Source organism: Zingiber officinale, chromosome 9A (assembly GCF_018446385.1).
Source record: "Zingiber officinale cultivar Zhangliang chromosome 9A, Zo_v1.1, whole genome shotgun sequence".
In the NCBI taxonomy this organism is placed as follows: Eukaryota; Viridiplantae; Streptophyta; class Magnoliopsida; order Zingiberales; family Zingiberaceae; genus Zingiber; species Zingiber officinale.
The window spans coordinates 104,154,169-104,178,392 of NC_056002.1; the positions used below are offsets into that span (position 1 = coordinate 104,154,169).

At 39.8% G+C, this 24,224-nt stretch overlaps 2 protein-coding genes across 2 annotated transcripts; both read left to right on the forward strand.

Moving 5' to 3' along the window:
- The first annotated feature begins 7,452 nt into the window (after positions 1-7,452).
- Positions 7,453-13,810, forward strand: LOC122018771 (uncharacterized protein At5g41620-like). The gene is made up of 4 exons (XM_042576184.1): positions 7,453-8,063; positions 9,157-9,267; positions 9,550-12,239; positions 12,493-13,810. The coding sequence occupies exons 1-3, from the start codon at positions 7,698-7,700 to the stop codon at positions 11,098-11,100; spliced, it is 2,028 nt and encodes a 675-aa protein (XP_042432118.1). The 5' UTR covers positions 7,453-7,697; the 3' UTR covers positions 11,101-12,239; positions 12,493-13,810.
- Positions 13,811-14,062: 252 nt separating this feature from the next.
- Positions 14,063-16,650, forward strand: LOC122019409 (high mobility group B protein 6-like; the record flags this gene model as incomplete). Its single annotated transcript, XM_042576879.1, has 11 exons — positions 14,063-14,599; positions 14,679-14,816; positions 14,894-15,136; positions 15,226-15,254; positions 15,320-15,425; positions 15,517-15,582; positions 15,663-15,728; positions 15,797-15,901; positions 15,987-16,087; positions 16,155-16,239; positions 16,335-16,650. Coding segments are annotated over 11 exons (1,602 nt in total), but the record flags the coding sequence as incomplete, so codon positions are not given.
- Between the last annotated feature and the right edge of the window lie 7,574 nt (positions 16,651-24,224).

The following is a 24,224-nucleotide window of genomic DNA, read 5'->3' on the forward strand; positions in this document are numbered from 1 at the left end:
ATTGTTGGTGGCCCGATATTCTAGCCGAACGGCCAGCTGCATCTGATCCTCTCACGGTGATATCATAAGGATCTCAGCTCCACTGCCCTGCCGAGTGGATGATCTGTCTACATAAATCCTCCATATCTTTTCTGGGTCGAGATCTTGCACTTTCTTCACAAAATCGAGTAAGGGTTGAGCTTTGATGATCGACTGAGGTTGATACTATATGTCATATTCACTCAACTCCGTGGTCTATTTAATCAACTTTCCTGATGCTTTTCGATTGATAAGTACTCGGCTCAGAGTGTTATTTGTTAAAACAATAATAGGATGCGAGAGAAAGTAAGAGCGTAACTTCTAAGTAGCTAAAACCATCCTGTATGCCAATTTCTCAAGGGCAGTGTAGCGACGTTCAGCATCTTTTAATTAATGGCTTAAAAATTACACGAGTTGCTATTCATTGCCATCTTGTCGCACCAACGTTGACTCGACAACTTTCTCAGTGGAAGAAAGTATATCTACAATGGCTTGTCAGCGATGGGCTTTGCAAGTACAGGTAAAGAAGATAAATCATTCTTGAGCTCCTCTAACACCTTATCACATTTGACATCCCACTGGAACTTAGTGGCTCGATGAAGTACTTTGAAGAAAGGTAAACTTTGATCAGATGACCTTGAGATAAAATGGGAGAGAGTTGTGATCCATTCGGTCAGGTGTTGTGCTTCCTTCAGATTGTGTAGTGGGGGCATATCTTGGAGTGCCTTCACCTTGCTCAGGTTGACTTCAATTTCCGGTTCGGTCACAATGTAGCCAAAGAAGCATCCATTTTTGCCCTAAATAAATATTTATTAGGGTTGAGCTTAAGTCCGTACTTCCTCAGGGTCTGGCACGTTTCTTCAATATCAGCGCATAAATCAGCTGCATAGAGGGACTTGATTAGAATGTCATCAGCAGATACTTTCATATTTCTGCTGATCTACCTTCAGAACATCTTGTTTATAAGTCGTTGATAGGTTTCTCCTGCATTCTTTAGTTTGAACGATATAATATTATAGCAGTATGTGTCCTCAGCAGTGATAAAGCTAACCTTTTCTTAGTCCTTTTTGACGAGTGGGACCTGGTGGTAGTCTTGATATGCGTCTAGTATGCATATTAACTCATAGCCGGCAATTGAGTCTACCACTTGGTCAATACGTGATAGAGGGTAATAATCTTTTTGGCACGGCTTGTTTAAATCTCTGAAGTCTACACAGACCTACCACTTGTTCCCAGGCTTTGACACCAATGCTACGTTTGTGAGCCAGCTCAGGAACTACACTTCCTGGATGTGCCAAGCTCAGGTAGCTTATCCATCTCTGTTCGAATTATTTGATTATATTCAACTCCAAAATCTCTTTTTCTTTATTTGACTGGTTGAGAATTTGGATGGACATGCAGCTCATGCTGCATTATTATTAGCGGAATGCCCGTGAGTTCTTGAGGATTCCAAGCGAAGATGTTATTATTACACGTTAAGCATGAGATCAATTCTACTTTATTTTCTAGGCTTAGATTGACTGCTACTTGTGTGATGGTCTCCGGTCGACTAGGATAAATTTGCACTTCCTCCTCTTTTTTTTATAAACTAAGGTTGGAGGAGCTTTTCAGATAGTATTAACTTCAAGCCTCTGAATTTTCCGAGCAACCAAAGCTTCAACTCTCAACACTTCCACATAACACTTTTGTGCCACTAGCTGATCTCCCCTCACTTCACCGACCGAGTCATCTATCAAAAATTTGATTTTCTGAAAAAATGTAGAGACCATGGCTTGGAATTCATTCGGTGCCGATCGGCCAAATATTACATTGTACACTAAAGGTGCATCCACATCAATGAAGTTCGATCGGTGAGTTCTCATGAGTGGTTCTTCTCTAAGAGAGATAGTCAATCAAACGTGTTCAATCAGCTGCACTTCGTTACTAGTAAACCTGTACAGGGGTGCTGTCATTGGTTGGAGCTCACTATTGTCTATCTGAAGCTGTTCGAACACCTTCTTGAAAATGATATTGACCAATCTACCTGTGTCGATAAAAGGATGGAGAATATTGTAGTTAGCGATCACAACTTTAATCATTAAGGCATCGTCATGGGATATCTCTACCTCCTCCAAGTCTTTAAGATCGAAACTAATCTCTGGTTCTTATGCTTTCTCCTTGCTACACCTGGTTGTATAGATCTCCATTTGGCGTGCGTGTGATTTTTTGGCCCAATCGAAATCACTATCGATCGGGTCACCCGCTATCATACCAATGTCACCCCGAGCGGTATTGCCATAGTTTTCTTCCTCCCGAATAGATCGGCGTAGAGGCTGTTTGGCAGAAGTCGATCTGGTGCTTGGTTGTTTCTTTGTTGGGGCCCCTACTGGTTTCAATCGGCCCCGACAGGGTTCCAACCTAGGGGTTCATTCAGTCAAGGGTAACATTGGTGGTTAGGAGAAGAGGATCGGTGGCAAGATCCCTGATTAGTCGGTCGACGAAACTCTTGATTATAATTGTAGCAGTCTTCGGTATTATGAGTTCCCAAATGGTGATAGGTACAGAACATAGGAGCTTATTGTCATGGCTCAGGGAATCGTGTTAGCTCGGCCTCAACATGTTGAATTACCTCCAGCCTTGGCTCGTGATGTGGTAGCAGAGGGCCCGGTCTAGGCCCTTTAGGTGGCAATTGGGCGGAGGCGTTCGACGCTTAGGCACGGATGAAGGAGTAGAAGGAGCAATATCCTTCTTTTAAGCGGACTGGACTTCTTCCACGTTGATGTACTTGGTAGCTAGTCCAAGTAGATGATCGAAGTGTTAGAGTGTATACTAAAAGTCTAGCTTTTTGTATAAACATTTATAAGAATCACATTAGTCAAATGTCTACATTTATATGCTAAGTGTAGTTGTTCAATTAATTAATATTGTAGATAACATGGTGTGTGGTGTCACACACAGAAGATTATGTTATCAGTTCCTTATAAATTATAAACAGTAGCTCACGATCGAGATGGAAAGGAACAAACCATCAGAACAGTCGTAGTGTAATTAGGTATTAGTTTATCTTAACTATATAATTACACTAGTACACTTATAGTGTATTGAGTAGGACCATTGAGGTAGTTTCTTTTTATACTAACTAAATAAAAGAACAAGATCTCGGTTATTATGGAAGTGTGTGCTCTTAATCCTAATATAATGACAACACATATATTTAATATTTATTTTTTTGACTTATCAAAGGGTGAGATTTAGTTTGATAAATCAAAAGGCCCGATAAGTTGGGAAATGATATTACTTATAGTATGTGTTGTTGATTATAAAAGGAAACTATGCCCTAGTAATCTAGGTTGATAATGCCCCCAAGAGGAGCTCATAAGGATTGTCATGTTAAACCCTACAGGTGGACTTAGTCCGACATGACGATAAGGTTGAGTGGTACTACTCTTGGACTAAGACATTAATTAAAATGAGTTGTCAACAACTCAATTAATTAGTGGGCATCCGATATCTTAAACATAGGGAGACTAACACACTCATGATAAGAAGGAGTCCATAATGTAATTTGGGATTGGTGCGGCAGTGCAATAATAACTCTCTAGTGGAATGAGTTATTATTGATGAACTTGAGTTGTGTGTTCGGGATGAACACGGGATATTCAAGCTCGTCGGGAGGCTAAAACCAATTTCTCCTCTAGGTCCCTGTCGTAGCCTCATTAATGCCTCAAATCCACTCATGAAAAGTCCATCTTGATGTCCAAGAGGGGGGCCGGCCCAAGGCTTGGTGACCAAGCCAAGGGTCGGCCACTATCTTCTCAAAGGGGGTCGGCCCCTTGCTTGGTGCCCAAGCAAGAAGGGGGTCGGCCACATAATTCAAATTAGGAGGGATGTTTTGAATTTTTAAAATCTTCTCTTTGTAGATATCTACAAGTTTTAAAAAGAGGGATTTTAAAATTATAAAACTTTCCTTATTTGAATTAGGCCACATGGTTTAAAAAAAAGTTTTAAAGTTTTAAAATTTTCCCTTTTTAACCATCCTCATGATTTTTTGAAAAAAGGAAGAGTTTTAAATTTGAAACTTTCCTTTTTTGTAACCATGTTAAAAAAATGAAATTTTAGAAGAGAAGTTTTAAATTTTAAAACTTGGTTTTAATTTTTAAAACATTCCTTTTTTTAACATCCATATTAGGAAATTAAAAGAGAGCTTGTAAAATTTTATAAGAGCTTTTTTTCTTTGCTTATAAAATTTTTACAAGATTTTTTCTTCCTCTTTTTAGGGCCGGCCACCCTTGCTTGGTGCCCAAGCAAGGGGCGGCCAATCAATTAAATCAATCAAGAGGAGAAAAAAGGAATTAAAAAGGAGGAAAGGAAAAACAAGAGAAAGATTTTAATTTTTTGTAAAAATCTTTCCTTATTTGCCTTGGGCAAGTATTATAAAAGAAGGGGAGGAGCGGCCTCATGAAGTATGCTATTCTTTTCTCTCTTCTCTCTAGTCTTCTCCTAAGGGCCGGCCATTTGCTTCTCTTCATGCTAGGGTCGGCCACCTCTTGTGGTTGTTTTGTGTGGACGGATACAAAGAGAAGGAGAAGAAGAAGAGAAGTAGGGATTGCATCAACTCTTATTCGCTTGCTTGTGCTCTCTCTTGTGGTCGACCTTCTCCTTTTTCCTTTCCCCTTGCTCTCTTTTGTTCCTTGGCGGTGGCCGAAACTTAGAGAAGGAGGAGGAGTCTTTGTGGTGGTGTTCATCTTGGAGGATTGTCGCCCACACAACGTCCAAAAGGAGATGAGGAATACTGCAGAAGATCTCGAGGTTATTAGCATACAAAGAAAAGGTATAACTAGTAATTATTTTCCGCATCATGTTAGTTAGTTTTTCTTTATATGAATCCAAACACAAGAGACATATGATTTTAGAATTTTGAATTTGTGATTCGAGTTTGTGTTTTTTTTTGTTTTTCGAATTTGTGATTAGATTGTTCCTTTTGGTTAAACCTAGATTTATATAAGGAAATTAAATATTAGCTTTCCTTAAAAGGCTTTGTCTAGGCGATGGTGGATGATCCCATACCCAAGAAGGACTAGTGCCTCGCTATGTAATCCTGGAAGTCAATTTTGGAAATTAATATTTAATTGAATTTGTAACATAGGTGGATTTGGATCAATAATGTCAAACATCGTTTGCGATCCAAGTCTAAACCATTAAGAATAGATAAGTTAAATTTGGAATCAATAATATTAAGTTCCGTTTGCGATTCCTAATTTAATTTCTAAAGAACACAATAGGTTGTTTAGGAAAGGTTCGACACTTGTACAAAATTTTTGTACAGTGGAGCCGGTACAATCTTCCTAGGACCAACCAACAAGAAGTCCCTTGGAGGCTTCTTAATAAGGGATTGGAAGAACTCACCATTTATGAGCCCTTATGAGAAGACTCTCACTAGGATCTTCAGAGTGGTCGAGAGGATGTCTATGACCACTTGATTGAATTTCTTTATATAAATCCTTAGCGTTTCTTTGGGCCCTTGCTTGAGAGAGAATAGACTTAGGGTAATGACGACTGCTGGCAAAGTGATGAAAAAAAACTTTGCAAAAGTCCTTAAAGCAGTATATGGACTCGGTCGAGAGTTAATTAAACCACCTTTGCACCAAGACGGACAATGTTGTGAGAAACACTTGGCACTTGACCCATCTGTATATTGATGGAAGATAGCCATGTTTTTAAATTTGAGTAAGTGGTCCTCCGGGTCAGTCACTCCTCCAAATTCTCCGATCAAGAGTGGTCAAAAATGACCCGGCAACTTATCATCCAGAATTTCTTCGGAGAACGACATGCTTATCTGCTCGGGAAAACTACTAACCAACGGGGCCTTGCCTTTGTGATAGTCACGGGCAGGCGCATTCTCTGAAGACAAACCTTGAGGCTTATCTGCTCAACCCATTGTCATCAAGAGGCATGCGGAATAGCGCCTGGTGATATACAATTGGCGACGGGGGCACAGGCGGTAGGCCGGTGGGCTGCAAAGGTACTTGTGGGAAGGCAACCGGGGGAGGGTGGACCGGTTGGAACCCGATCAGGCCTTCCACTCGAGTCCCACGCTCGGGGTCTGCTGGCCAATCGTAGATATAGCAGGATCGTTCGGTAGGTGGTTCTCGATTACTTGTTTTCATTGCACCATTCTTGCCGCTCGGGTGGCTATCAACATCTCTAACTCTTCCTGTGTCAAGGTTACTGTGGTGAATCATCCAATTTCATCTATTTTCATGCTTCAGATACAGGAAAAGATTTCCACAGACAACGTTACATATGATCCTATCTGAAAGCAGAGAGAACATGTCTCTAATGTTGTCTTGACGAAGACTCCTTGTGGTCCTGCGTGTCACAGAGAGCGTTAGTGGCCCAGCTAAGAAAGGGGTCCCCAACATTGGTCCTCCAACGCTTAAGTCAGTGTTTAATTTCTATGAATGAATAGTGAAAAAAGTAGTAGTAATGGGTATGTAAAACTATGTCACGTCGCGTACCCATGCATGTAGTTGGAGATCCCTTTTTATAGTGTTATGTTGTGTTTATGCACAGATCTCAAAGTATTTTAAAAAAAGAATAGACCATAAAGGAATTCTGATACTTTTCTCAAAATGGATCCGCAATCTCTGCGATTGATAGACTAGAAGCTTCGAATGTGCAGTTTACATACAAAATATCCTCTGCCCTATGTGGCATACAACGCTTAAAAAGAATATGAGGTCGTTGAGTTGCGACGCCTACAATAAGCTCACTTTGCAAGCCGACTAAGTTTTTAATATAGTCCGACCGGCCATCACTCGCAAGAGCCACCTAGTCAACTTTGGTGAATGTAGTCGGTGACTTAGCCTTCTCTCGGATGGATTAGGTGTCCAGTATGTTCGATCGGTCCATATCTCCGATCAATTGGAGCACTCGATTGAGCTCATTAATACTTGACTTTGCGCTTCCTCAAAGTTTAGGAGATCAGGGCTCGAGGCCCGATTAGCCAAAAGGTCCGATCGAATAGGCTAACTCAGAATATTGGCCGCTTCTTGACTATGACAATCACGCCAGTCAATTTTCTGGACTTTAACCCGACCAAAAGCACCACATTAATCATCGTATCAACTTCTAAATTGTATATCATGCAAAATTAAAAATTTTATTTCAAGGCTCACATAAAAGCCATTATTGTAAATAATTTTATAGCCTGAAATTAAATTAAATTATACAATTGAATTTATAGGGATTAATTTGAGATAGGGACCGAATAGAGGTTTTTAACACTGAAAATCCTTCGCAGAGTCATGAAAACAAAAGAAGGAAAAAAAAATCATCTATTTAATCCTTCACAAAGTCATGAAAACAAAAGAAGAAAAAAAAATCATTTATTTATTTATTTTTTTAAGTAAAAACTGGAACTTGCTAGTAGATGCATGTACTAATACTGAATGTGGTGGTTTCCCTTTCTCACACGATCCTGCAAATTTTCAGTCCTTTTCGGCGAGGAAAAGAGGTCAAATCTTGCCGTCCCACCGAGGAAAACAAGCTATTTCGCACTGGAATCAGCAAGCCTACTACGCGGTTCTAGTGTAGGAAGTGGAGAGACCTCAAAAGATGGCAGCGAGGGCACCTGACGCAGAGAAAATGATTCATTGTTTTCTAAAGCAAAGGAGGAACGAGTGATTTCCGGAGGTCTGATGGGAGGGGACAAAGCGGCAGCACCAGCAGCGGCAATTGATGACGGCGTGGGAAGCGGTGGAAACGACGCACCTTTGGGCGTGAAACTTAGGAGAGCCGTCTCCGTGCGCAAAGGGGGCGGTCTTTGCACTCCGCCGCCCTCCTGGAAATTGGAGGAGGCCGGCTCGTCGGACCCTGGGATGGCCGAGGTGCACCGACAGTCGATATCCGCTCGCAAGCTCGGCGCTGGCCTTTGGGAAATCCAAGATCCGCGGCCGATGCCCTCGGCCGATCGTCGGGGCTCCAGGATCGCTCACCAGCGCCGCAATGGGAAGGCTCTGGAGGACGGCCCTCATCCGTCTTCATCTCGCCGGCAGGAGAATTGGGTAAGAATCGAGTTCTTAGCTTTATGTTCTATTAGCTGCTCTTTTCCGGGATCTGATCTCTTATCTATGTTGTGTTCATTTTGTTTTTGCTTGCAAAAAGTGGGTTCTTAGACAATCCTTCATCCATTCGTCACCAAAGAAGCCACATTATAAGAACATCTCTCAGTTAAAATAACCATGCAAAACATTTCAGACAACTGGATTTCTTTGAATACCAGTGATAAGCTCCTGAAAACGATAATCTGCTTCATGAAAATTTTACACTTGGTGATCATTCTGTTTAGGCCTAATTTTATGAACATATATTGAGGTCACCTGATACCCTTCTAACAAGATTTGCAATCTTAACTTCCATTAGGCATATTTTTATACAAGATGGAATTGGATATGAAATAGTTTCATAAATACTTGAACAACATATAAGTATCAGAATGGTATCATGGATATCTTCATTGATTAGATGGAAGGATAGAGGGAAGAGTGCAGATTGGGCTTTCATTATCATAGATAAGCACATATTCACTGGTTGACTTGGATGTTTTCTCAAATGAGAAGTATTAGAGCTGATCATGGATTATGTATCTAGTTTTTTTTCCCCCCAAAAGGATCCCCGTTCTTTAATCTCACAATTAGCACATGTGGTTTGTCTTGGAAAAGAACTGGCATCTTGTACTTGTTTCCTTCTTCAGCGTCGTATTTGTTTTTTAGTTCTGGTTTCACAGTTCATGGAATTCTTACTTGTAAGTCAACTAGAGTGGAGGGACTGATAACTTTCGCTACTAGATTATGTTGATAATCTGCTAGTCGTTTGAGTATTACCCCAATTTATTATATTTTCTGGACATATTTTCATAATGCTAAAGTGGATCACGAGTATTATTTTTTATTTATTTTTAATAATAGGTATACAATTTTTTTTTAAATAAAAATTTGTTATTTACAGAACTTTTTGTGGTGAGGTATGCCAAACAGATTTTTGGTTCTTAAAAAAAAAAAAAATCATTTTTATTGGAAAAAAATTTTAAAAAAAAAAAATTGCTATCCTGAACAGGTCCTAAGTAACTTTATCATTTTTGTTTTTCTCTGGCCTCAGGATGAAGGCTGTTTGAGAAAGCATGGTGAAACTTCATTAAGTAAACATCATGATCTTAATGACAAAATCCTACAGCTGGATTCTCCTGCAAGTTATACAAGCCGCTCGCAGGTAATGCTTGTTTCATTTTACTAGTTTATACTCTGGTTAACAACATTGTGGCTGCTTTCTGTTGTTGTCATTGCTTGGAACCATTTCCAACTATTCATGATTTGAATTAATCCAGGCAAGTGAATACACTAGTATTTGCAATTTGTACACAATGGAATGTCTTATCAAACAACTCTGTCAGCAATATGGCAAATGCATTGTTTGATATTTCTAGTGAGATCCATGTGTCTAGCAGAATATTTTTAACACTTCCGTTTTCTGTCATGGCGTCCGACATAACAGATTTCTTCTTTTGGACGAGCCATTAATCCTGTCAGTGCTGTTGATCACAAGGGTATGCTAGGAGATGCAGGCTTTAGATCGAAGAGATCAACAGAACTTTTAAAAGTATTCAATCACATCTGGAGCCTGGAAGAACAGCAGGAGTCCAACGCAGCACTAGTGAAAGCACTGAAGATGGAGTTAGAACATGCACAGGCACGGATTAAGGAACTCATGCAGGAGCGGCATGCATTTCACAATGAAATGGATCGCTTAGGGGAACAAATTAATGAGGCTAACATAATTAGGAGGAACAAAGAGCATCAAAAGATCCAAAAAGCAGTGCAGTCAATAAAGGAGGAGCTTGAAGATGAGAGACGGCTGAGAAGACGCTCTGAGAGTCTACACAGAAAACTTGGTAGAGAGTTATCTCAAGCAAAAGCAGCTTGTATGAATGTTGCAAGAGATTTAGAAAAAGTGAGCAAGACAAATCTTCTTCTTGAAGAACTCTGTGATGCTTTCGCTAAGGGAATCAGTGATTACGAACATGAAGTGAGGCTGTTAAAGCAAAAGTCCCTAAAAGTTTGTGATCACAAAGTTGACCGCTTGGTACTTCATATTGCAGAAGCATGGCTGGACGAGAGGGAGCAAATGAATATTGCCGAAGCTCAAGGAGATCTGTCTAATAGATCGATGGTTACAGACAGATTAGGAAGTGAAATTGAAGCCTTTATTCAAGCTAATAGGTCAGATGAGATAAATAATGGAAATGTGTTTGAAAAAGATGGAAAGCAAGAGATCAATGTCCGACGGCAATCACTTGAGTCTATGCACTTGAATGGAACTACTAGTGCACCTCAAGATGCAGAGGACGACGACAACGCTAAGGAAGATGACAATTCTGTTGAAAGTGATTTGCACTGCTTTGAATTAAATGACATTGGCCTTCCACATCAGAATGTTTCAAGCGTCACAGACAAGTTAGTTTCTTCTAGGAAATTAAATTCTTACTTGGAAAAGATAGGATTTTCTGATAAGAGAAAGAACAATGTTTTGTGGAAAGAAACTGAATTCTGTGGGAGCCAAACGCAGCATTTAAATGGAAGACAAGGAAAGCTTTCAGACACGAGTGTTGATTCTAAAGGAACGGATACAAATAAGTTGGGAGCAAATAAAGCTCAAGTTTCTGACTATATCAATTCTCATGAAGCTTCACAAGAAATGAAATCACTGCCGGATAATAAGTTTGGATTGGACCACCTGAAAGCTCATGAAATTCACGAGACGTCCGATAGAGGAGAGAACCAAAATGATTCGGTGTCGACTGGCAAACTTATCATAGGACGAGGCTTTCCTCCCGATGATCTTCTGAATGATACATCAACTGTGAGTCATGATCGCATCATCGATCAACACAAATCTTGCCAGTTGAGTACGTCTAGTTCTTCACTGAACTTAGCAGGTGTAAATGCTAATACTCTGAAGGCAAGATTGCTCGAAGCAAGGTTAGAGGGGCATCAGGTTCGTCTGAAAGCATCAAGAGGTTCCTCTATCGGCGCAACCAGACAATGAACAGGATCGCGAGTGAGATTTCTCTAGTGACATGTTGTTGGTTCATGAAGTATTTTAGATTGCAGAAACCTGGTTTGTTTCGCCGTGGCATCAGTTTTGGAATTTTCTCTGTATATTGTCAAGTGGGCAAAAGGACTTGAGCTCTTGTTTCCTTAAGCTGAAAGAATTTCCTTAAAGAAACAAATGATTTCCCTTGTGCAAGTAGCATCACCAGAAATAAGCAAAGAAGGCTAAATCAAGCATAAGAATATTTAGTTGCTTGACTTGGAAAATCAATTTATCGATCAAGTTCACATCATGCAACTTTGATTTAGTTGCTTGACCAGTTGACTTTGACTTTTGAAGTCCACAGAGCTGTCTCATGAGGCCGCAGTCTCGCATTACCTTCCCTCCAAACACGTATATAATATCAAGTCGTCGACGTTCACTTTCTCACATTTATAAAAGACTTCCCAAAGTTTTAATATCGTCAAATATCTCCTCTTGATTTATCTCTATTCTACTGGACGCTCACGGAATTATTGACATATCGAGAACTCCGCGTGCAAATCCCAAAAGTAATAAATAAAAATTTTAAGAGTTTTTTTTGTAAAAAATACAGCCCGATCGATGATTGATGACCATTTCGCCAACGTCACAGCGTCTTCCAAAACCCATTCTTTCTTCGCTCCCTCCATTCCTTTCGAATCAACGCCTCTTTCTTGACCTACCTACTGTCTCTCATGGCGAAGAGAGCCCAGTTTCGGCGGAAGTAAAGTGGAGAATCAGCAGAAGAGGAATCTCCTTTCCGGTTGCCGAGAAAGGTTCGGTTTTGATCTCCTTCTGCCCATGATATGACCTCTTATTCCGGTGCTCGATCACGCCCGCTTGATGTGAAATCGAGTCCTTTTTGGTGATGCAAGAGTAGAAAGTTGGAATTTTGGTGGGGATTTCTAGGAGGCGGGAAAAAGGTGGGTGTTTGGCGTTAATCTGGATGGCGTGAGGGTTTTGGGGGCGGGGATTAAGGAAGCGTGATAGGGTTTGTGATCGCGGTGACAGATGGAGGACCGAGGCAGGGAGTCTAAATTGCCAGAACCTTCTGCCGGAGCTCGTTGATATCTCACTCCATCGCTGCGGTCGCTGTGGCGTTACTCTTCAAGGTGATTCTTCAGCTTCTTCATGGCTTATTTTTTATTGTCTCTTGGCTGCGTGTAGTTTCGATCGACAAAAGTGAAGTGTCTGGCAAAAAAAAAAAAAATTAACTCATTTGTTCTTTTCCCGGAATAAAATTGAAGTTACCTGATCTACGCAAAATCCAGTGGTTGTTTTTTCTTATTTGTGGATTTTGAGTTGTAAACATTTCATGATGATTTGAAGTGTGTCGGATTCTGTGTCCTTTTCTTGTTGGTACAGCAAAACTATCATGTCCCAGATTAGAGCCTTCGTCCAATGGACTTGCTGGAATAGAGGTCAAAAATCCTGAGACGTCGAAGAGAACTTCAGAGAACAAAGCTATGGTTTCAGATGCAAGCTTGCAGCCTGATCTCGGTGCGGAAACAACCCTTTCTATTGTAAGTGAAAGTGAAGATAGCATTTCTTCGAGGAAAAATAACTGCTTGAAGGTAGATGATCTGTATCAACCGACGTTACCGGTTGACGATACTTGTAAAAATGGGAAAACAATAGTTGAGACAATTTCACATGAGGGAAGGGAAACCGAACAATTGGTCGATAAATCTTTCTATGCTCAGAAAGAAGTAGTCCGAGATGCCAAGAATGATTGGAATCCAAGGGCTTTCGGAAAAGGTGTTCAACTTGCTACCTATCTTGATGAAGGCCCATCTGACTACTACCATCAGAACCGAAGAGGTGCATTTGCTGATGTTGATTTTGACAAGAAACAGAACCTTGCACCAATTCGAATGGAGCTTTTGAGAATGCTTGATGAATTAAGAGATCAGTTGCAAAAAACATGTGAAGTCACAACCAAGCAAAAGATGAGTTTCATGGTTGATCAATCAACGACTTCCTCCAGTTCCTACACTCATCATGTCCATGCCAATACATTTCCCGGTGCTTCAGTTCCATTTAACCGAAATCTTTCTAGTTGGGCTTCAAGAGAATCAGAGCGCAATGCAGTTCTCAGGAGCAGACAGTTCTCAGGAGTTTCTAGAGGCCACCAAACAACATTGGGCTATCAGGGCTCATATTGTACAAATAATGGTGAATCACCTTATCTTGCTTCTCCCTTGATCTTGGGGTCTAGAAGTTATAATTCAAAATTGAGAAGTGCTCCTTCTACTTCACTCGAGCCTCAGGTACATCAGAGGGCCTTGTTCGGCAAGCATGCTGAACGCTTGTGCCATTCCTTTGCTGGCGGTGCCCCTTTCGTGATATGTAACCATTGCTTTGAACTTCTGGAGCTACCTGGCAAATCTTTGCTACTGAACAAGAAAATGAATAAACTGAAATGTGGTGCTTGCTCCAAACTCATTTCTGTTTATTGCAATGAAAGTAGAAATGTGCTATTAGCATTGCCTGTTTCATCCAACGACAACGATGCTGCTGGCTAAAGCCCAGGCGGTTCCGACCAACATACAAATGAACGGTTAGTTTTAGGATTTAGGGTTTGAAGAACATGAATGAGCTTGAAGATATGAAAAGGATATCCTCAACTTCTGCTACCTTTGAGCAGATGAAAGATTTAAAGTTTGCTGGGACAGTCTATTCATTGAAAATCTAAATCTGTACCATTTAAAAGGATTTTCTTTTCCTTTTTCTGTTTTTTTCCCTGATAAATTTATGTTATGTCAGGTTTCCCTGATATATTTTTCAACATTATCTTTTAAAATTTTGACATTAAAAATTGAGAAAGGTAATTTTCTGCAGTTTAAATATTGAGATTATCCCCTTTTTTAAAACAAAAATTAATAATTATTATTATTTTAACGGTAAGAGTTGCAATGCTTCATTTAAAAGCTGATTTGCTGCTGCTTGTTCGATTTCAAAATTTGAAAAATACGACCGTTATTCCCTTCTGCTACATAAACCCCGATCCGCTTCCTCTACGTCTTCATTCTCCGCCCTAATCTCTTTTCTCTCTCCCTTCTCCTCCGATCGAGCCATGGCGGCGGCGGTGCACAAGAAGGGCAGGGGCCGGAAGGCGCTGAAGGACTTGTCTTCAAGCGAGGTCAACATCTCTGAATCATCCTCTCCGGAAGGAGTTAGAAAGGAGGTCGGTGAAGGCGTCTCTGCCCTTGTCTCGCCCAAGAACGCCAAGAAAGAGAAGTCCAAGGCGTCATCAGCGGGGAAGAATTCGTTCGAAGACGAGTTGCTCCAGCTGCAGGTCAGGCTCCAGCAGCTCCAGCTCGAGAAGGAGAAGACGGATGAGCTCCTGAAGCAACGCGACGAGCAGCTGAAGCAGAAGGACGAGGAGATCGAGAACCGTGGCAAGGAGCACGAAAAGCTGCAGGAGGAGCTTAAGAAGATCCAAAAGTTGAAGGAGTTCAAGCCCACAATGGTGAAGTTCTGTTCCCTTTGAAAAAAAACTTAGATTTGCTCGATTTTCTATGGATTACATGTCTTGTTGATTTTCACAGAGCTTTCCTCTTATTAAGTCTCTAAGAGGGAAGGACGAAGTCAAGGATGAGAAGAAGAAGAACAAAGGCAAAAAGCCTGCCGAGACGAAGAAACCATGCCCCGCATATGTCTCGTGGTGCAAAGATCAGTGGAACGATGTAAGATAACAAAGACTATATATTTTTTTTATTTCAATAACCTGTAATTGAATTGTTGTTTTTTTATCCCATTGTAGGTGAAAAAAGAGAACCCTAGTGCTGATTTCAAGGAGGTTTCCAACGTGCTTGGAGCGAAATGGAAGGCATTGAGCGCAGTGGAAAAGAAGCCCTATGAAGACAAATACCAGCAGGAGAAAGAGGCCTACCTGGAAGTCGTCAAGCAAGATAAACGGGAGAAAGAGGCACTGAAGCTTCTTGAAGAAGAGCAGATGCAGAAGACCGCCATGGAGTTGCTGGAACAATATTTGCAGTTTCAACAGGTGAATTGTTGAACATAGAGATCTAGCTTTTCTCATTCATAAAGATATTCCGTTCTGTGCTGATTACGGTTGTTCAATTGCGTAAACAGGAAGTTGAAAAGGAGGGCAAGAAAGTAAGGTAAGTAATATGCTTGATATCTTTTGCATAAGATTAAATTTTGCATCACAATATTTTCTTTCCAGGAAAGAGAAGGATCCTTTGAAACCAAAGCAACCGATGTCAGCTTTCTTCTTGTTCTCAAAAGAACGCCGTGAAACTCTGCTACAAGAAAAGAAGACCATCCTTGAAGTAACTAGTTTAAAAAAACAAACCCAATATGTTGTTGCAATTCTTAGTTAGCTTATTGTTAACACCACGCCGCGGTGTGTGTCTACCTCAGATTTCTAAAATAGCAGGGGAGGAGTGGAAGAACATGATGGAAGAACAAAAAGCTCCCTATGAGGAGGTGCAATTCGATTTGTGTGTGTGTGTGTATGTGTTTTCAATTTGAATAATTTTGTTTATGCACAAGTCGCATTCCCTCAGATTGCTAAGAAGCTGAAGGAAAACTACAACCAGGAAATGGAACTCTACAAGCAAAAGAAGACTGAGGTATGAAAACTAAGGTTGAGATTAACCCTCAATTGATCCAAAAGACACTGATTCAGTGTCGGAATCAGGAGGCTGTTACTCTAGCCAAGGAAGAGGAGGAGCACATCAAAGTCTTGAAGCAGGAAGCCCTTCAGCTGCTTAAGAAGAAGGAGAAAACAGACAACATGATCAAGGTTAATTGGTTTCTTTCATTTTTACACTTTTTTTCTTGTTTCAAAAATCCAATGGGGAAGTAATTCTATTTGATATCTGAAACAGAAAACTAAGCAGGATCGTATCAGGAAAAAGAAAGAGAAGGAAGAACAAGTTGCTGATCCCAATAGGCCGAAGAGACCACCCTCTTCTTTTCTTCTCTTTAGGTGTGCTTCTAATGATAATCTTTGCAAGCCCTTTAAGGGAAGTAGATTAATAGACTTGCTATTGCAGCAAGGAAGCTAGGAAACAACTCACGGAGGAAAGACCAGGCATTCCAAATACTACCTTGAATGCTATGATTTCGGTGAAGTGGAAGGTATTTCCGTTTCATCAGTGTCTAAGTCCCTAACTAAGCACACAAGAATGTGAATTGGTGTTTATTGAGATTCCATCCATGGTTTCTTCCTACAGGAAATGAGTGAAGGCGAGAAGAAGACATGGAATGACAAAGCTGCAGAAGGTCTCAATGCATACAAAAAAGAATTAGAAGAATTCAACAAGGCTTCGATGGACAACAAGACTACTCCAAAAGAGTGAAGATTGGACTACTTTTGATTGGTTCAATTGGCTTCATTGAACATTTTCAGCTTATGGTTTATAACAACTGATTAGGCTCTTGACTCTTTTACTGCACTGATGTGTTTTCATGCTTCATTTTGATTGAAGCTTCCTTGGAACATCAATGAATTACTGTCATTTTCGATTGAGGCTTCATTTTTCTTGATCATGAAATTACTTTTCAAAAAGGTGGAAATGAAATATGCTAAAAGTTGCAGTGGAACCGCTGTGTAGTGTAATTCTAGAGAAATGGATTGTATGAATCAATATACTTGTGATGTTATTTGCCACAGTCAATAAGGATTCAACCAGCAAAACTTGAATCTGTGATTCAACTCTGAGGGCATGTTGAACCTACAAAGTGTTTGGTGAGTTCTTTATTGAAAGAACTCTATCGAATTATCTTAAAATAAATAAATCTGCAAATAGATTGGCAGTACAGCCAATTTACCAAAAGATGTACTTAGGTTTTTGAATTTATCAAAAGAAGCATACTACTTTACCATTTACCAAATGACGCACCTTTTTATATGGTCTTCCTATTTTATCTTCCTGACAAATTTAATTGATTTTCTTTTTCTTTTCGTTGTCATTTTTCTCTCTTCTCTTTCCTACTATGCATGCAACGTATCTTCTCTTTCCTTCTTTTATATCTTCACTTTGTTTTACCTTTTTTTTTTCAATTTTTTTCTCAAACATGTTATAAGAGATCAAACTCACGTTGGGCCTGACAACAGGGAGAGATATCAAGCCTAACAACAGGGAAAAAAATAAATAAAAATAAAAAAGAAAGAGAGATTTAGATTTTTCAATACCTCTGGTCCACTACTAGAAATGCTGAAAATAACAATGGAGAGCATATTTAGACTCCTTGCAATTTTAGAAATCTACAGGATCTGAAATGATTGCAATCTAAAGTCTTTAAGTCGATCAGTGGGTTTTGACCGAAACTCACTGATGGACCTAGAGAGCTCTGATTGCACTCATTTCAATTCTTGTGGAATTCTAAAATTGCAAGAAGTTCAAATATGCTCTCCATTATTATTTTTGGCATTCCTAGGTTTTGAAAAACCTAAATCTGCCATTTTTTTTTTCTTCTTCTTTTTTGTTATTAAGCCTGATATGAAGAGATATCAGGCCCACGTTGGGAATGATATCTTTTCATATCAGGCCCAATGTGGGTCTGATATCTCCCCATATCAGATCCAACGTGGGCCTGATATGGGAGATATCAGGCCTAATAACAAAAAAAAAAGAAAAATAAATAAATAAATAAAGAGAGATTTAAATTTTTCAAAACCTCTAGTCCACCACTAGGAATGCCGAAAATAATAATGAAGAGCATATTTGGACTCCTTGCAATTTTAGAAATCCACAGAAACTGAAATGGGTGCAATCGAAGCTCCTAGGTCCATTAGTGAGTTTCGGTCAAAACTCACTAATGGACCTAGAGAGCTCCGATTGCACCCATTTTAGTTTCTGTGGATTTCTAATATTGCAAGGAGTTAAAATAAGCTATCTATGATTTATTTCAACTTCTAAAAGATGTTAAAATATAATAAGAAAGAATCAGCAAAACAATCTCTATACATTTTAGGTTTTTCAAAACCTCTGGTCCACCACTAGGATTGCCAAAAATAAGATGGAGAGTATATTTGAACTCCTTATAAAATTAGAAATCCACAGAAACTGAAATAGGTGAAATCGAAGCTCTCTAGGTGTAAATCTCTCTTTCTTTCTTTCTTTTTTCTTTTTTTTTCTTATTAGGCCTGATATGGAGAGATATCGGCCCACGTTGGGCCTGATATCTGTTCATATCAGGCCCAATGTGGGCCTGATATCTCCCCATATCAAGCCCAACGTGGACCTGATATGGGAGATATCAGGCCTAATAATAAAAAAAAGAAAAAAAAATTAAAAAAAGAAAGAAAGAGAGATTTAGGTTTTTCAAAACATCTAGTTCACCATTAGTAATGCCAAAAATAATAATAAAGAACATATTTGGACTCCTTGCAATTTTAGAAATCCACAGGAACTGAAATAGGTGCAATCGGAGCTTTCTAGGTCCATCGGTGAGTTTCGGTCAAAATCCACTAATGGACCTAGAGAACTTCGATTGCACTCATTTCAGTTTCTGTGAAATTCTAATGTTGCAAGGAGTTAAATTATGCTATCTATTATTTATTTTAATTTCTAAAAGATGTTAAAAGATAATAAGAAATAATCAACAAAGTTTTCCCCTTACGTTTAAGATTTTTCAAAACCTCTGGTACACCACTAGGAATGCCAAAAATAATAATGAATAACATATTTGAACTCCTTGTAATTTTAGAAATCCACAGAAACTGAAATGAGTGCAATCGGAGCTCTCTAGGTCCATCAATGAGTTTTGACCGAAACTCACTGATGGACCTAGAAAGCTCCGATTGCACCCATTTCAGTTCCTGTGGATTTCTAAAATTGCAAGGAGTCCAAATATGCTCTTCATTATTATTTTTGACATTCCTAGTGGTGGACCATAGGTTTTGAAAAACCTAAATCTCTCTTTATTTCTTTATTTAATTTTTTTCTTTTTTTTTTTTGTTATTAGGCCTGATATCTCCCATAGCAGGTCTACGTTGGGCCTGACATGGGGAGATATCAGGCCTAATAACAAAAAAAAGGAAAAAAAAATAAGAAAGAAAGAGAGATTTAGACCTAGAGAGTTTCGATTGCACCCGTTTCAGTTTCTGTGGATTTCTAATTTTGCAAAGAGTTCAAATATACTCTCCATTTTTATTTTTGGCATTCCTAGTAGTTAACCAGAGGTTTTGAAAAACCTAAAATATATAGGGATTATTTTGTTGATTCTTTCTTATTATATTTTAACATCTTTTAGAAGTTGAAATAAATAATAGATAGCATATTTTAACTCCTTGCAATATTAGAAATCCAAAGAAACTGAAATGGGTGCAATCGGAGCTCTCTAGGTCCATCAGTGGATTTTGATTGAAATCCACTCATGGACCTAGAGAGTTCCGATTGCACTCATTTCAGTTTCTGTGGATTTCTAAAATTGCAAAGAGCCCAAATATGCTCTTCATTATTATTTTCGGTATTCTTAGTGGTGGACCAGAGGTTTTAAAGAACCTAAATCTCTCTTTCTTTCTTTTTTTTTTCTTTTTTTTTGTTATTAGGCCTGATATCTCCCATATCAGGTCCACGTTGGGCCTGATATGGGGAGATATCAGGCCCACATTGGGCATGATATGAACAGATATCAGGCCCAACGTGGGCCTGATATCTCTTCATATCAGGCCTAATAATAAAAAAAAAGAAAAAAAAAGAGAGATTTAGACTCAGAGAACTCTGATTGCACTCATTTCAGTTTCTATAGATTTTTAATTTTGCAAGGAGTTCAAATATGCTCTCCATTGTTATTTTTGGCATTCCTAGTGGTGGACCAAAGGTTTTGAAAAACCTAAAATGTATAGGGATTGTTTTGCTGATTCTTTCTTATTATATTTTAACATCTTTTAGAAGTTGAAATAAATAATAGATAGCGTATTTTAACTTCTTGCAATATTAGAAATCCATAGAAACTGAAATGGGTGTAATCCAAGCTCTTTATGTAAAATACCGAAAATGGGTGAAGCACCATAAGGAAATTTTCCGGAATTTTTAGAAATTTTCTGGGAATTTTTCGGAGCTCGTATGGAAGAGTTTACGGGGATGAAAACTGGGCCCGGGAAAGCCTGTTTGGGCTACCCCATTTAAGCGAGGAAAAGTTTATTTATTTTTATTCTTTTCCTTTTCTTTTCTTCCTCCCCGTTCCATTTCCCCGACGCCGCTTCTCTTCATTTCCTCGGCGGTTTCACTTCGGTTCATCTCCCAACCCGGCGTTGCCAATTTCTTCTTCCCCTCCGCTGCTGAGCACTTCTCTTCGTCTCCCTTCTCCTTCTCCACTTTGCGCCGACTCCTACTTGCATCGCCTTGCCTCTTCTTGTGCTGTCGCCGGAGGTGAGCCCTAGAATCGCCGCGTCGGGAGAGGAGGACAGCCCTCTCTCGGCCTCGCACTAGCCAGCAACCCGACGCCTCCTCTCTGCCCTTTTCTGATCCGGAGGGTTTCTTTTGTGCCGGCATAGAGCCACCACATCGCCTGGGCTGAATTCTACAGTAGACACACTTTGCCCGAGCTGACGATCCATTATCGTCGATCTACCCTTGCTGAGCTTAGTGGATCTGCCGCAGTCACCACCGGCTGCCAATTGATTCTCTTCCATATACTTCCTATCCCTTAGTCCCTGGTGATGAGATTTTCTTCCTCGCGCATCACAACAACATCTGGATTTGCATCAGAGAGGAAGCTCGAGTTGGAATTCGGGTAAGATGTGTTTGGTTCTAGATTTACAGAATCGGGTGGTATTTTCTGTTTTGGGATGTTAAGCATAGGAGTGCAACTATTCTGTTGTAGCTCTGACGAGGGATTGGCTATTCATGGATAGCTGCTGCCACTAGACCCTTTGATTCGGCTAGTTCCCTAGCTCTAGGGTCTGTAATGGACTTCTCATTTGGTTCGACATGAAGCTTTGGCCAAATTCCCAAATAGCACTAGTTCGGTCACCATTACCGCAGTGAACACGCTCCGACACTGATCAAGCAGGTAATCTTCTAGAAATTTATGAGTTGTTGGAGGTCAATTCATTGTTTTATCATACTGGTGCAAATTGAATCAAAGATAGTAGGGATTGGTCCGAATGGTGGAACGATTAGAGTTAATGGGGCTAACCATAACTGATCGATATTTAGTTTGAGATTTGATTTAGCTAATAAATTTATGTAGTTAGCTAAATCTGTATATCGTGTGTTGCAGGACTTTGTTTGGAGACAAACGCCTGGATACGAGATTTATTGCGATACAGACTACGTATAAAGGCGGGTACCTTGACTTATCTTTTTGATATGTCTTGTTAATATGTCTAGTAGGTTATAGTCTTTAGTAATAATTATGTTCGTCCTTGTTTCGGTACGTCACTACCGGATACTCGTTACATGCTTGTTTGCTCACCTGTTATGCATTTTGTGCTAGTACCCATATGATTATATATATGCTCAGTGATGTAGTGACATATCATGCTTGTTATGTTAAGGACCTAGGTTTTTGATATCCTATCTGACCTGTGTACTTTATTTCTTCGTATTTGACCATCGATATTACGATACTCATTTTATATGTATGGATATGGTTATGCTGATCAGTTTATTGCTATGCTTAGTGTCATGCATCATGACTGCATGCTGCGCGATTGTCGGCTCCACTATGGTTGAGCACATCGCCAGTTACATGTACTGCATACACCACCACTCATGGATTAGTGGTATATCAAGCAGGTGTGTGGCGGTTCTGCTGTTTGGCTCCGTTGGTCAGGTGACTCAGCGTGGTAGCCGGCAGACAGTTCCGCTCTGTTTGGCTTCGCTGGTATTTAGTGTAGCAGTGTTGTAGCCGACAGACGGTGGACTTTGTTTGGCTCCGTTGGTCAGGTGACTCAGCGTGGTAGCCGGCAGAGATACCTCCCCGTCATCGTGTACCGGGAGATGAGAGCATTGAGCTCCCCCATTTATGATTTGGAGTCAAAGGACAGGAGTACTCCGACAGCATCCCGTCCACTCAGTCACTCATCAGGTGTAGTGATGGTAGAGTGCATGGTTGTCACAGCCCTACCCACTCGTTTTCACCATTTTGTGTGAGATGACTGACTGGCGTCAGGGGTGACCAGGACGCATCATTGGCATCATACGCATTTATGCATTTACTTCTTGTGTTTGCTGCACTTATATGCTGCATTTGGATGGATGCATATGTTTGACATGCATACAGGATTTATGACACTCCCGGTCTGACGACCTGATTATTCTGATAGGTGGCCCTGGTGAGTACAGTACTCTTCAGTCTTTTCTATTATGCATTACCTTCTTTTGTTCAGGAGACTGTACTCCATAGTTATTACTTTTTGTTATAGTTTACTATACATGTCAACTAGGTATCTGCTGAGTTGTTGAACTCACCCCCGTGGACACTATATTTTTCAGGTACCAAGTTGTTATGATGTCGCTTGGAGTATCCTGTCTGCTGGTCCCCACGTCACATCAGAAGACTTATCGGTTTCACGTATGTTTTGTTTGTTTATGTATCAATTTGTTTAGCTTTGTACTCCGATTTTGTTTTTGGAGTGTTGATGTTGTTATGTGATATTTTGTATTGGTTGTTGGTTGTGTAAGCCTAGTCGGCTAGCAGTTTTTGTGCTTTGGTTTATATTGGGTTTCTGTCATTTTCGTTGTGTGTATATTCCAGCCGCTTGTGGCTGATGTATATTATGCATGTAGAAATGCTTCAGATTGCCACTCGTACAGGGGAGGTGCTGTCGAAATTTCTTCGGACAGGGACTTTCCCGGGGCGTGACAATTTAGTGGTATTAGAGCAGGTATACGATACTTGCTACGTGTTCTGGATTTTTCGAGATTTATCATATACCAATTTATTTGGTATCAGAGATCGGCTTACGAGTCTTATTTTCCCTGTGTTTCGAATTTCATGTTTTGGTCTTCTCGATGTGACTTTTCGGGTTTTGGGACCTGGCAGCAGCAGGACATCTCTAAGCTATAGGAGGTATGTTGGTATACTGTTATTCTACCTTTTTGTTAGTATATGCACCGTTGACTACTATAGTTTATGACATGTATTAGCACTCTTTACTAGTACATGTCTTGTTGAGATAGTAGATATTTTATGTATTAGGTAAAACCCTGATGATGATCGACCTTGATAGAGATTAAGGATTACAGTTTCTGGTGATTTATCATATCATACACCAGTAGTTTTTAGCTTATGTTATTACTAGTTGGTTAGCAGATTGAGGCACGTACCAGCTTCTGCTTTTATTAGCTGGGTAGTGGATAGTATCTATATCTTTATGTTGACCTAGCCAGTAGTATATCATGTTATCTTAGTTAATTTCATCCGTAGATAATTGATTTACTCTTATTAGATCGGTCAGTAGAAGATAGATTGACGTTTGTTGACTTGGGTAGTCGTGATCGATTTACCTTTGATGCTTGTAGAGGCTTTATTTATTCTTGATTAGTTAGTAGATGACCGATTAGTTTTGTTGATCCGATCAGTAGGGGATTGACCTACTTTACTTTTAGATGTTTGAATCTTGGGTTATTCGTGCTTAGTTGGATATCTTGAGCACATCGAGTACCTAGCTTATACTGACGTGGGAAAGGATTGAATTAGCCATATACTATTGACGATTTGGTCAGTCGATAGAGGATCGATGTATCCTATTCCATGAGTACTTTAATTTTAGACTGTATGTACCTAATTGGATAACTTAGAAGGTGGCATAGGGTTTGTGTGGTAGATTGGATTAAATATGCTGATTATGCATATCTATGAAGTGTACATATGATTGTTATGAGTTGAAGGAGTTCTATGATGGATAGTTCATTTGTAGATAGTGTGGGTATTCCCATCTAGATATGGTTATTGTAGGTTCCTTGTGGATTATAGCTATTTAGTTAGCTGTACGTGCCTGATTGACATATTGGAGGTATCTTATCGATTTAAATCTGTGTCGTGGTATGCACACATGGGTGTGAGTGTCATGTTGGAAGTATATTGTCGACTACATCGGTGTTGTGATATGTACATGTGTTTGTTGTGGTATCTGAGGTATCTTGTTGATTATGTGTGATTTGTGA